The sequence below is a fragment of the Hemitrygon akajei genome, chromosome 1 (assembly GCF_048418815.1).
Source record: "Hemitrygon akajei chromosome 1, sHemAka1.3, whole genome shotgun sequence".
Lineage (NCBI taxonomy): Eukaryota > Metazoa > Chordata > Chondrichthyes > Myliobatiformes > Dasyatidae > Hemitrygon > Hemitrygon akajei.
This window is the reverse complement of record NC_133124.1, coordinates 140,247,543-140,260,852: the sequence shown is the minus strand read 5'-3', so window position 1 is coordinate 140,260,852 and position 13,310 is coordinate 140,247,543. Positions and strand designations below refer to the sequence as shown.

The following is a 13,310-nucleotide window of genomic DNA, read 5'->3' as shown; positions in this document are numbered from 1 at the left end:
TTGGGGCCTTGAATGGTGGTAAGAGAGGAGGTGTAGCACTTACGCATGCAGGGATAAGTACCAGGTGGGAGATCTGTGGGGAGGGACGTGTGGACCAGGCAGTCACGGAGGGAGTGAAAAGCAGAGATGGGTAGAGAAGGAAAGATGTGCTTAGTGGTGGGGTCCTGTTGAAGGTGGCGGAATTTGTGGTAGATAATATGCTGGATCCGGAGGCTGGTGGGGTGGTAGGTGAGGACAAGGGGAACATGGTCCCTGTTGTGGTGACGGGGGGATGGGGTGAGGGCTGATGTGGGGGAAATGGAGGAGATGTGGCTGAGGGCATCATTGATGATGGCAGAAGGGAAACCACGATCCTTAAAGAAAGAGGACATTTGAGATGTCCTGGAATGGAAAACCTCATCCTGGGAGCAGATGCGGTGGAGACGGAGGAACTGGAAATGGGGAGTAGCATTTTTACATTTGGCAGGGTGGGAAGAGGTATAATCAAGGTAGTTATAGGGGTCAGTGGGTTTATAGAAGATGTCAGTGGACAGTCTGTTTCCAGAGATGGAGACCGAGAGATCGAGAAAGGGGAGAGAAGTGTCTGAGATGGACCACATGTATTTGAAGGCTGGGTGAAAGTTAGAGGCAAAGTCAATGAAATTGACGAGCTCAGCATGGGTGCAGGAAGCAGCACCAACGTAGTCGTCAATGTAGCGAAGGAAAAGTTGGGGAGCAGTACCAGTATAGATTTGGAGCATAGACTGTTCCACATAACCCACGAAGAGGGTTAGCTGGGGCCCATGCGAGTAACCATAGCTACATCCTTGGTCTGAAGAAAGTGGGAAGAACCAAAAGAGAAATTATTAGGTGTGAGTACCAGTTCTGCCAACCGGAATAATGTGGTGGTGTTGAGGAACTGGTGAGGTCAATTGTCAAGAAAATAACAGGGCTTTGAGGCCTTCTTGATGGGGAATTGAAGTATATAAGGATTGGACATCCATCATGAAAATGAAGCAGTCGGGACTGGGGAACTGGAAGTTATTGAAGAGATGGAGGGCATGGGATGTATCCCAGATGTAGGTGGTGAGGGACTGAACTATTGGTGACAAAATGGAGTCCAGGTAGGCAGATACAAGTTTGATGGGGCAGGAGCAGGCCGAAACTATGGGTCTACCAGGACAGTCAGGCTTGTGGATCTTGGGGAGGAGGTAAAACCGAGCAGTGTGGGGTGTGGAATTATGAGTTTTTTGGCTGAGGATGGAAGGTCTCCGGAGTTGATAAGGGTGGTGATGGTACGGGAGACAATGGTTTGATGTTTTTGGTGGGGTCCTGTTCCAGGGGTAAGTAAGAGGAGGTGTCAGAGAGCTGCTGTTTGGCCTCACTGAGGTAGGGGTCCGTCCGCCAGACCACTACGGCACCACTTTTGTCTGCGGGTTTGACGGTGAGGTTAGGATTAGTGCGGAGAGAGTGGAGAATAGTGCGTTCAGAAGGAGTGAGGTTGGAACAGGAGAGAGGAGTGGTGAAGTTGAGACGGTTGATGTCGAGTGCAAGTAGAAGGCCCGGTGGGGCTGTCCAGGAGGAGGAGGAGGGTTGAAGATGGGAGAAAGGGCCATCAATGGGGGAGGGGAATCCTTATTAAAGTAGTAGGCTCGGAGACGTAGGCGATGGAAGAAGAGTTCAGCGTCATGTCGGGCACAGAACTCACTGAGGTGTGGACGGAGGGGGACAAAAGTGAGGCCCTTGCTGAGCACAGAATGCTCTGCCTCAGAGAGGGGAAGGTCAGAAGGGATGGTGAAGACATGGCAAGGGTTGGGGCTGGGGTCAGAGGAGAGTAAAGAGTGGGAGGTCTCAGGAGGGAAAGGGGGGGTTGGGATGTTCAGGGAGAGTGGGCTGAGGGGAGGATGAGGGATCAGAGGAATGGATCCTCTACATCGGTGAGACCCGACGCAGATTGGGGGACCGCTTCGTTGAGCACCTACGCTCTGTCTGCCACAACAGACAGGATCTCCCGGTTGCCACCCACTTCAACTCTGCTTCACGTTCCCATTCGGATATGTCCATACATGGCCTCTACTGCCATGATGAGGCCAAACTCAGGTTGGAGGAGCAACACCTCATATACCATCTGGGTAGTCTCCAGCCCCTTGATATGAACATCGAATTCTCCAACTTACTGTAATTCCCTCTCTCTCCCTTCCCCCATCCCACTTTCACTCTGCCTCCTCTTCTAGCTGCTTATCACCTCTCTCTCTCTCTCTCTCTCGCGCCTTCTTCTACTACCCATAGTGCTTTCCCCTTACATTCCTTCTTCACCTCTCCTGCCTATCCCCTCCCTGCTTCCCCTCCCCCACCCCTTGATCTTTCCTCTGATTGGTTTTTAACCTGGCACCTTCCACCCTCCCCCCACCTTCTTTATAGGGCCCTTGACCCCTCCTTCTTCAGTCCTGATGAAGGGTCTCGGCCTGAAACGTTGACTGCTCCTTTCAACGGACGCTGTCCGATCTGCTGAGTTGTTCCTATGACAAGGTTGAGATCCTCTTGGAGGATTAGTTATCAGTACTTAAAGTTGTAAATATTATTTTATTGTTGAGATTATATAAAACTACATTTTAACTTTTTAAAAAAGTAAACAGTTCATGGTCTGTTGACAGCAATGAGCCTTCACTATGTTCCCTAGTCACTGCTCATGGCCTGCTCTGCTTTATAGAAGGACATAGAAACAGAGAGTCAGCTTGGTCAGTCATCTGTTTCCAGATCCAGTTGGTGTGGATGCGCAGGGGCCCCACCAGTGATGTGTTTGGGAGATGACCTGGATGTTATACAATGCAGCTCATTGTATTAACTTGTTGCTGCCTTCCTTCCCCATCAGTTCTTATAACTGGAATATGACACTGATGCCTGTTTCTTTCTCTTGCAGGGTCAGACGTGCAGCCTGGCACTGGAAACTAGCTCCCCCGTGCTTGCTCAGATCCGTCAGTTTTTTTCCTACAAAGTCTGGCTGACAGATGAAAGCTTGAACTGTGTTTCAAGCACTGCTCTTCCCATTGACAATTTTGAAAAGACTTTTAACTAAATTCACTGTTTTTCATTTAAGGTGTTCATCATTTTTGTTTAACATTGCATTATTTTTGGAGAGGTAAAAATAGTTCTCTATGTTTTTATTTTTGAAGTCTGGGCCCTAATTCTCCCATTGTAATTACTGGTGTTTTAAAGTGATGGTAGATCTTAGGAATTAAACATGAATGCTATGAAGCTGTGTTAGAAATATTCATCGAATGCTGGTAAAGCACAAAGACTGGAAGTAAGGAGAGCACCATGTAACATTTTTGTTACTTTGTGTGTACTATACTATATTGATGCTTCTCTGGCATAAGATTTCATTAGAATTGTACTGTAGCATATGTAGGAATAAAAGATTCAAGTAGAACTTTTTTTCATGAAATAGCACCCTTCCTACCACTTTAAGCCGGAACTACAATTTGATTTACTCTATTTACTTATATAACTCTACCAAATCATTCTGGAATCAAATTATGTGTCCTTATCTGTAAAACTATAATTGACTTATTCATTCCATTCCTAAACTCACCACTTCCACCTCTGATATCATCACATCTCGTCTTACTTGCTATTGAAACCCTCACATCTATAGTACCTCTGACATGTCTTTACAAATGCTGTCCTGCAAGTTTTAGTAAACACAAGCTCAACAAAAACGCCTCTGCTTGTTTTCTGACAGGAAAGTCCTGCTCGCCATCCCTGTTGTGACCTGTGCTCCCAGTCCTGGCAGAATGCTGATTTCAGGATTTGTGTCCACCATGACCTACCCCACCTATGACCATTAGGATCTCTGTACTTCTCAAATTTTAATGATTTAAATATCATAATTAGAAATAAAAAAATTGCAGATGGTGGAAATCTGAAATTAAAACAGAAATTGCTCTATAAACTTTCAGCAGGAACTGGTTCAGACAAATGGTCCTGGGTCTAAAGTAACTGTTCCTCTATTCACTGAGTTTACTGTATTCCATCTGTCTCTGTGGCGTAAGCTGCCGAGACCTAGAACACTACAGTTGTCTTCCTTACCCCACCAATCCACCCTCCTGTTCTCCACCCACCCCCAGAAAATACTTACCGGTACATTATCAACATGTATTTTATCTACCCTTTTTATGTGATCTGATGTCTCTGATAACATTTCTATGAAATATTTTACAACATTACAAGCACTAAATTAACGTTGATGTTCATATACATTATTTTTGAGAGACAACACACTAACTTTGCATAAATGGACTTTGAATCATTGTAATCTCTGAGGTTGAGGTGTAGGATAAAATGCTCCAGGATTTTAACTCAAGGCATATCAAAGAAGCTTGAAGATTGCTACAGGGCATTTTGTAGATAACAGACTCTGCTGCAACAGTAGTGGAGAACGTGGAAGTTTTAAATGCTGGATGACCTGGACATAAAGTGGGCTGGTTTAGAACATAGATCAGTATGTAGCACAGGAACAGGCTTTTTGGCCACCACATCTGCACAGATAAACTAAATAATCCCATCTGCTTTATCCATATCCCTCTGCCTGCTCATGTGTGTGTCTAAGTGCCCCAGATCCATTGCGATTGTATCTGCCTCTAACACCTTTCCTGGCAGTCTGTTGTAGGCACCTGCCACTATCTGCTCGTAAATCTGCTTTAAAATTCTGCCCTCGCCCCTTAAACCTATGCCCTCTAATAGTTGATGTCGATAAAGGCTCTGATTATTTATCCTATCCATACTTCTCAGAATTTTATACACTTCTATCAGATCGCTCCTCAGCTTCCAATGCTCCACACAAAGCTATCCAAAATTTGTCTAACATCTCCCTATTTAAGCTTTAATATGATTAGCCTCTTCTGGAGCCTCACCAAAGCCCCCACCTCCTTCCTATAGTGTGGTGAGCAGAACTCTCCAAAGGTTTATGCAACTACAACACAATTTCCCAAGTTTTTAATTCAGTGTTGCACCTGCTTAGGTCATGCACACCGTCTGCTTTCTTTACCACTCCATCCACTTGTGTTGTCACTTTCAGGGAGCAAAAGGCTTGCATCCAAGATCTTTCTGTAAATCATTGCTTCTGAGGATCATGCCATTTACTGTACAGTTTCCCCTTTACATTTAACCTCCCAAATGCCATCACCTCACACTTGGTCGGACTGAGCTCCCCCTGCCATTTCTCCAACCAGGCTTCCAACTGATACTGATCCTGCTATATCATTTGGCAACCTTCCTCAATATCCTCAAATTCACAAATGTTCATATTGAGTGCAAACTTATTAATCAATCTCCTGACATTTTCAACCTAATGATTTATAGATATACTGTAGTATATTACAAACAACAGAGGTCCCAGCACTGATATATGTTTAACACCACTGGCTACAGACCTGCAGTCAGAAAAAAATACTCCTTCATCACAGCACTCTATTTTTTATCTTTCATAACCAACCTAATTTTGTATACAATTTACAGTAGATCCCATATGACTTAATCTTCTGGAACTTTTCAAATGTTTTATTAAAGTCTGTGTACCCTCATCATTCACCTTTGTCATCTCCGTCGGATACTCAATCAAATTTGTGAGACACCTCCCCACAAAAAAAAAGCTATACTAACTTTTCCTGATATGTTCATACTTTTCCAAATGGGAATAAATCCTGGAGAGCATCATGCTGCTTGAGGTTTGACACTCATGCAGGTAAATGTTTTCCACCATGCTCCTGATGAACTCTGTTGATGGTGAAAAATATTTGTGGTATTGGAAAGCGGGAAAAAAGCAGCATTCAACTTTTTTTGGCTAGAGTAATTCTATGTCATGTCCAATTTGATTTTGGGTCAGCGTTGAGAACATGATACTGATCAGAGTGGGTGTAGTAGTGAAGAAATACTTTGTATTCCTCATTAGCTGGCAAATGTGTGCCTCTGTTATAGTTCATGCTAGCTTTCGATAGAGCAATCCAGTTAGCTCTATCCCCATGGCCCTTCAAATCCATTTCCACAAGTACTTATCTAATTTGTTTTGAAATCATTGATTGTCTCAGCTTTTATCACCCTCTTAGGCAGTGAAATCCATACCATTATAATTCATTGTGTAAAAAAAAAGTTCCTTCTCAATTCCCCCCACACCTTAGTGATTTTATTTATGAAGCCAAAAATCCCATATACTGTAATTTGCTAAATATGCTCTCAACATGTCTGCCATCCTCAAAGATCGATGCACATGATCTCAGTTTTTGGCATGAGATTGGGCACCGTGTGTCTTTATCTTCATTTTCTAATTGCTCTTCATGTAAAGCGAAGTAAATGTGACTATGACAAACTATTTAGATCGAGAACGCTGAACCAAGTTTCTGACGTGCACGTCTAAAGCATTTACTATAGGGTTCTGTGAAGAATACAATTAGTAATGACATTTCTCTCTGCACTTTTCAGGAAAACAAAATTTTACCTTTTTTAAAAAATCATGACTTTCTTGGAGCATTCATTGTCATTGGAGAAGGTGGTTAGTAAAACAGTACTTCAGCTTAATTGTTCCATCTGCCTTTTTCCTCAATGTGCAATGAAACTGTTTTAACTCAAACTCCATTGATTGTATTTGCCCAAATACACAGCAACTCTGTGCCTGAAATGACCTGGATCTGCAGGTTGTTTTAGTTACAGCTTGAGAATATTATTTATACTAAAGTTACATTGTCTGTTTGTCGTTTGCTGAGTGTGCTTGATTACCAATAATCTTTAACATGTTGTTGATGTAAGTTGTCAGTGTTAACCACTGCACTGTACGTCTTCTACAACAATATTCTAAATAGTAAGTGTGGATGATTAACTAGCAATACATTGCACAATACGTGTCAAGACAATAAGATTTGCCATTAACTGCAGATTTGTCACCACCACTACAATGATTATCTATCTCTTTCAACTCTGTACTAATGAAATGATTAACAAGGTTTATAGTAAGGAGACTCTTTTCAAGATATTCTACTCTTGTCCATTAAATGCTGTTAAACATTTAAGATGCAGAACTAGTAAGAAAATAGAAGCCTGCAGTAGACAATAAGAAGAATTAAGATTCTAGTTGGTGCCACACTTGGTTCATGCATTCCACTGTTCCATCTCTGGATACTGTAAGAATTGTCGAAAGGTATCAATGTAATCCGTGGGCTTAATGAAGTCAAAAGTAAAAGTAATGTTGGAAATCATATTCTTTGAGGACTTTAGTGAAGAATACTAATTTAATTACTTATTAAAATATGCAAGTTGTTCTTGTGGTGGAATATAGCTGGCTTAAAATTTTAGGCACAGTAATTCTTATCACCTATCACAACGTTTATGTGCACTGCTTGGTCAGGGACTTAGCACTTTAATCCCAACATTAGTGAGTTTGCTTCTAGGTTCTCATCTTGTGTGTGGATGCCATTGGCCAGGCTCTATGGCATGCATTTAACATGGGATGTAGGACTCTTATAAGTAAAAGTTTATTGTTCAGTGCAGCTTTTCCATCAGCCCCAAGCACTCTATCCACTCTAATTCTCAAACTTAACTTGGCAAATCTCAAACAGCAGCTTGTTGTGATCTCCCTTGAATTCCCAGAATTTGACTTTTAAGGGTTAGGGTTAGGGTTAACCCTAACCTCAATGATCAACCCCACTAATGCCTTGACCTGTCTCATTTCCTACTGCCAGAGATGTCCTTTCCACAACATTTACAAACCCAGTCTGTACTCATACCTTTCTTGCTTTCCACTGCTCCTCAGCAATAGAAGAAAGCTTAAATTAAATCTGTTCTTTTTTCACACACAACCTTGATTACTCAGTTTTACTTTACAGTAGCAAATGCCCACACAAAACAACAGATGCCCTTTTAACCCATAAATTCTAAACTATTATTCCCCTCAGTTTTATTTTGTTATCTTGCAAGTCCTGATCAAAACCTTAGGTTAAAAACAACAAGCTGAAATTTATATGAACATCTTATAATCGAGTGGAATCACGCACATGCAGTGGTGTTCTGGAAAATATACTGAAACAGTTTGGACATTGGCTAAAACTCTAATGTTATGCTGTGTTTCCTAAATGGAAAGATAGCTAAAAGAAACATTTCTTTTATGCTGTTGATTTAAAGTGAGACATCCCTGATATAATTAACCATTGGTAGGGACTTTTAATTCTGATATGTATAATAGATAAGTCTGAGTGAAGATTAATGGTTGCATAGTCACATTCACTTGGGACTGGATAAATAAGTGATCATTTATATCTTTGAACAGATGCGCACAATACAGCAGAAATGTCAGGATTGTTATAATGATATTGTTACATAGGATGTTAATATTTTAGCTCTATTTTATGTAAATAGGTTAAGCGTTTAAGTATTGTTTAATGTCTTGATGTTATCACTCCAATCTTGCAGATGATATCAAGACTGGTGGAGTTGTGATTAGTGTAGAAGACAGACAAAGAATATAGCATGATATAGATCAGTTGCAGATATGGGCAGAGAAATGGCAGATAACTGCAAGGTGTTGCACATAAGAACGTAAGAAACAGGAGCAGGAGTCGGCCATCTGACCCATCGAGCCTGCTCCGTCATTCAATAAGATCATAGCTGATCTGACCATGGACTCATCTCCACCTACCTGCCTTTTCCCCATAACCCTTAATTCCCCTTCTATGCAAAAATCTATCCAACCTTGTCTTAAATATATTTACTGAGGTAGCCTCCACTGCTTCATTGGGCAGAGAATTTCACAGATTCACCACTCTGGGAAAAGCAGTTCCTCCTCATCTCCGTCCTAAGTTTACCCTCCCAAATCTTGAGGTTTTGTCCCTTAGTTCTACTCTCACCTACCAGTGCAAACAGTTTTCCTGCCTCTACCTTATCTATCCCTTTCATAATTCTATGTATTTCTACAAGACCTCCTCTCATCCTATCGAATTTCAGCATGTACAGTCCAGCTGACTCAATCTCTCCTCATAGTCTAACCTCTCATCTCTGGAATCAACCTGGTGAACCTCCTCTGCACAACCTCCAAAGCCACCTTGCTAGGGCAAATGCAAGGAGACAGTACACTGCTAAGGGCAATACCCATAACAGTGTTGCTGAGCAAGGAGATCTTGGGGTCCAAGTTCATGGCTCCATGAATGTGCTTCAGAAAGCTTTTGGAATACTTGCTTTTATTAGTTGAGGCATTGAGTTCAAAAGTCAAGAAGTTATGTTGCAACTATATAGAACTCTGATCAGGTCACATCTGGAGTATTGCATACAGTTCTGGTAGCCCCACTATAGGAAGGATGTTGAGGATTTGGAGAGGGTGCAGAAGAGGTTTACCAGGATGCTGCCTCGTTTAGAGTAGACAGGATGTAGCTTTATTCCCTGGGTAGAAATGTCTAATACCAAAGGGCATTCATTGAAGGTGAGAGAGGGTAGGTTCAAAGGGTATGTGAGGGGTAAGTTTTTAACTCAGAGAGTGGTGGATGTGTGGAATGTGCAGCCTGGTGTGGTGGTAGAGGCAAATACATCAGAGGCTTTTAAGAGATATTTAGGTAGGCATGTGAATATCAGGAGGATAGAGGGATTGTGAACATAGGAGGGATTAGTTTTTGTGGGTTTTTGATTTACTGGTTTGGCACACCATTAAGGGCTGAAGAGCCAGTTCCTGTGCTTCACTCTTCTATGTTTTATGTTCTAAAGTGTGGGAACTGAGTGGATTAAAAACATGGGATTTTGATTTCTGATTAGTGTAATGGTATTGTTTTTGTAACTTGTGGTTTAAAATACTTTTAATCAATTGATTCTAAATGAGTAATGGAGCATTGGGAAGATTTGCCATCAATCCACCATATCTTGAATGATTGTGCAAAAATAATAAGGACTAATAGACCTTTCTCATGGATGAACTCTAAAACTACACAACAGAAGGTTAGTTTTCTTTGTGGTCTTTTAATGCCCACTTACTGCAATTCACTCTTTAGTGGTTGTGGACGGGTCATATTCTGCATGGAGGTTGATGACCAGTGGTGTGCCTCAAGGATCTGTTCTGGGACCCTTACTCTTCGTGATTTTTATGAACGACCTGGATGAGGAAGTGGAAGGATGGGTTAGTAAGTCTGCTGATGACACAAAGGTCGGGGGTGTTGTGAATCGTGTGGAGGGCTGTCAGAGGTTACAGTGGGACATTGATAGGTTGCAAAACTGGGTTGAGAAGTGGCAGATGGAGTTCAACCCGGATAAGTGTGAGGTTGTTCATTTTGGTAGGACAAATATGATGGCAGAATATAGTATTAATGATAAGACTCTTGGCAGTGTGGAGTATCAGACGGATCTTGGGATCTGAGTCCATAGGACGCTCAAAGCAGCTGCGCAGGTTGACTCTGTGGTTAAGAAGGTGTATGGTGTATTGGCCTTCATCAATCGTGGAATTGAATTTAGGAGCCAAGAGGTAATGTTGCAGCTATATAGGACCCTGGTCAGACCCCACTTGGAGTACTGTGCTCAGTTCTGGTTGCCTCACTACAGGAAGGATGTGGAAGCCATAGAAAGGGTGCAGAGGAGATTTACAAGGATGTTGCCTGGATTGGGGAGCATGCCTTATGAGAATAGGTTGAGTGAACTCGGCCTTTTCTCCTTGGAGCAACGGAAGATGAGAGGTGACCTGATAGAGGTGTATAAGATGATGAGAGGCATTGATTGTGTGGATAGTCAGAGGCTTTTTCCCAGGACTGAAATGGTTGCCACAAGAGCGCACAGGTTTAAGATGCTGGGGAGTAATGGGCTGCCAGCAACGGTGATAGAGGCGGATACAATAGGGTCTTTTAAGAGACTTTTGGATAGGTACATGGAGCTTAGAAAAATAGAGTGCTATGGGTAAGCCTAGTAATTTCTAAGGTAGGACATGTTCGGCACAGCTATGTGGGCTGTAGGTTTTCTATGTTTCTATGAAAGAAAAATCAAGCTGCATCTTACTGAGAACAGGAGAGCAGTTTTCATGTTACTTGAGAAACTGTTGGACAACACAAGATGGCAATTCATTCAGCAGCAAAATTCAAGGAAAATACCCACTATTAGGTAAACCTGACTTAACTTGGCATGGTGGCAAATGTTGATACTTATATGTCAGTCTGTCCTTATTCTGATAATTCCTTCATAGTATTTGCAAATTAGTTGCTAAGTTTTACACAATAAAATCTTTTTTTATATAATTTATATTCTATGTTGGATATATGCTGCATTTCAAGATCTTCAGCTAATTAGATCGATTCAACACTTACCAGATTTATTTTATAGGTAAACCACTTTAATGAGTGCAGATTTGCTCCACAATTTTGCTTAAGTGCACTTTCATTTATCTGCAATGATGAAGTGGCAGTGTTTGTATTTTTGGTATCTTAGATAAATGGGATGCTGATAAGGGCTACTGAGGAAGTAGCTGCCTGAAAGAACAACATTATATTAAAATATCATAGCCAGTATGTTATGTGTGCTTCAAATCTAAAGGTCTCCTATAACATACTTCTGGATGCACCAGTTACATGTTTGCAATTTTCCCTTGCTTGAAAATGTCAGAATTCACTACTTCATATGTAATGTTAGTTATCGTAGAAAACAGTTTTCCCCCACTGTAAATCATAAGGCTGGTGAGAAATATGTTCATTGGCTGTGTATACCTGTTTGTCATGCTCAATAGTTAACATATGAAAAACGAGTTCTCGCTCATTCGACAGAGTAAAAATGTGCAAAGTAAACTCTGCTGATTGTTCCTGTCTTTACATTCTCATATTGTGTGTCGCATGTGCATATTCAGTCCTGTTCTTCATGTCATTCGATGATGAAATTGGGTTCTGAATGCATTTCTTTTGTGTAGCTATTCCATTGTGTAATGTGAAAATAAACTCTGTGGAAACTGGCTATTTGTAGTGATGTTATTTGTTTGATTTATTTGTCTTTTGAGTTATGCAAGTAGACCTGAAATGCCAGTTCATAGCTAGTAGTTTTGAAATGGAATAATGGAATTGGCTCTATAAGAATGGGATTTGGCTGTGTTCAGAGACAGAGCTCCATAGGTGATGTCAGACTTCCAAATGTGGCAGGTGATGTAACTGATAAGTAGCATCAGGTGATCATATCTACTACCATGGTTTGATAGCTAATATAACAAATTAAGATAGAACCTTAAGCAACACACACAAAACGCTGAAGGAACTCAGCAGGTCAGGCAACGTCCATGGAAATAAATAAACGCTCAATTCCCCTCAAAATATCATTAAGGAGCCCCATCACCCAGGACAACATGTCTTCTTCTCATTCCTACCATTAATGAAGAGGATTCATACTATCAGGTTGAAGGCTACCCAGATGAAATATGAGCTGTTACTCCTTCAACTTGAGTTTGGCCTCATCAGGGCAACAGACAAATCAAAATGGGAATGGAAAGTTGAATTAAAATGGGTGGTCACCAGGAGATCCTACTTTTTACAGTGGACAGAGTGAAGGTTCTCTACAAAGCAGCCCCATGATCTACACTGGGTCTCATCTGGAGATGCTTAGAAGTCATGTTCAGTGAAATAAGGTTGTTAGACTAATTAATACTAATTAAGTAAAAGAATAGGGAGCAATTTAAAAATAATTCTTGGTACTGATAGCTTGAAAACATGAAAAGCACCTCACATGCAATGTGGGAAGCAAGACACATTTCCAGCATCTAGACCCTGCATTTAATGGTATTGCTCCATGACATAAAAATGTTTGGGAGTCCCTAGATTCTAGAGTGAACAATTGTGCAGGAAATATCTCTAAATCCTCTCACTGAAAGTCTACATTTATGAGCTGGTGCTATGACTGGAGTCACTGGGGAGCATCAATGAGGCCAAGATCTTCATAAATAGCACAAAAAAATGTGCAGGTTGAAAGCAAATGAATCATCTCCAGGCTACAGAAGAATAAGGAGATTTGAACAGGTCAGAATTCACTGCTTCATATGTAATGACACTTATCGTAGAAAACGGGGAGGAAGTAGTCAATAATTTGAATTGTAAAGGTCAATGAGCCGAAAGCTTTCTTTATGAATCTATATATCTGTGACGTCACTATCAATGAATTAATGGACCTTTATTCCCAGATCCCTTTGTTCTATCAAACTCTTCTGTGCCTGACCATTCACTGTGCAAGATCCACCCAGGTTGGTCCTACTGAAGTGCAACACTTCACACTTGTCTGTATTAAATTCCATCTGGCATTTTTCAGCCCATTTTTCCAGCTGATCCAGATTGCTCTTCAAGCCTTTCCCA

The 13,310-nt window shown here is 41.4% G+C and overlaps 1 protein-coding gene across 1 annotated transcript in view; it reads left to right on the top strand.

Annotated features, from left to right (window-relative positions):
* The window catches only part of pde1ca (phosphodiesterase 1C, calmodulin-dependent a), a 319,562-nt gene extending 307,631 nt beyond the window's left edge, over positions 1-11,931 (top strand). Inside the window, exon 16 of the mRNA XM_073052530.1 lies at positions 2,900-11,931. Coding sequence (XP_072908631.1) covers positions 2,900-2,931 — 32 coding nt within the window. The 3' untranslated portion in view covers positions 2,932-11,931. The remainder of the gene's footprint in view (positions 1-2,899) is intronic.
* The last annotated feature ends 1,379 nt before the right edge of the window (positions 11,932-13,310 follow it).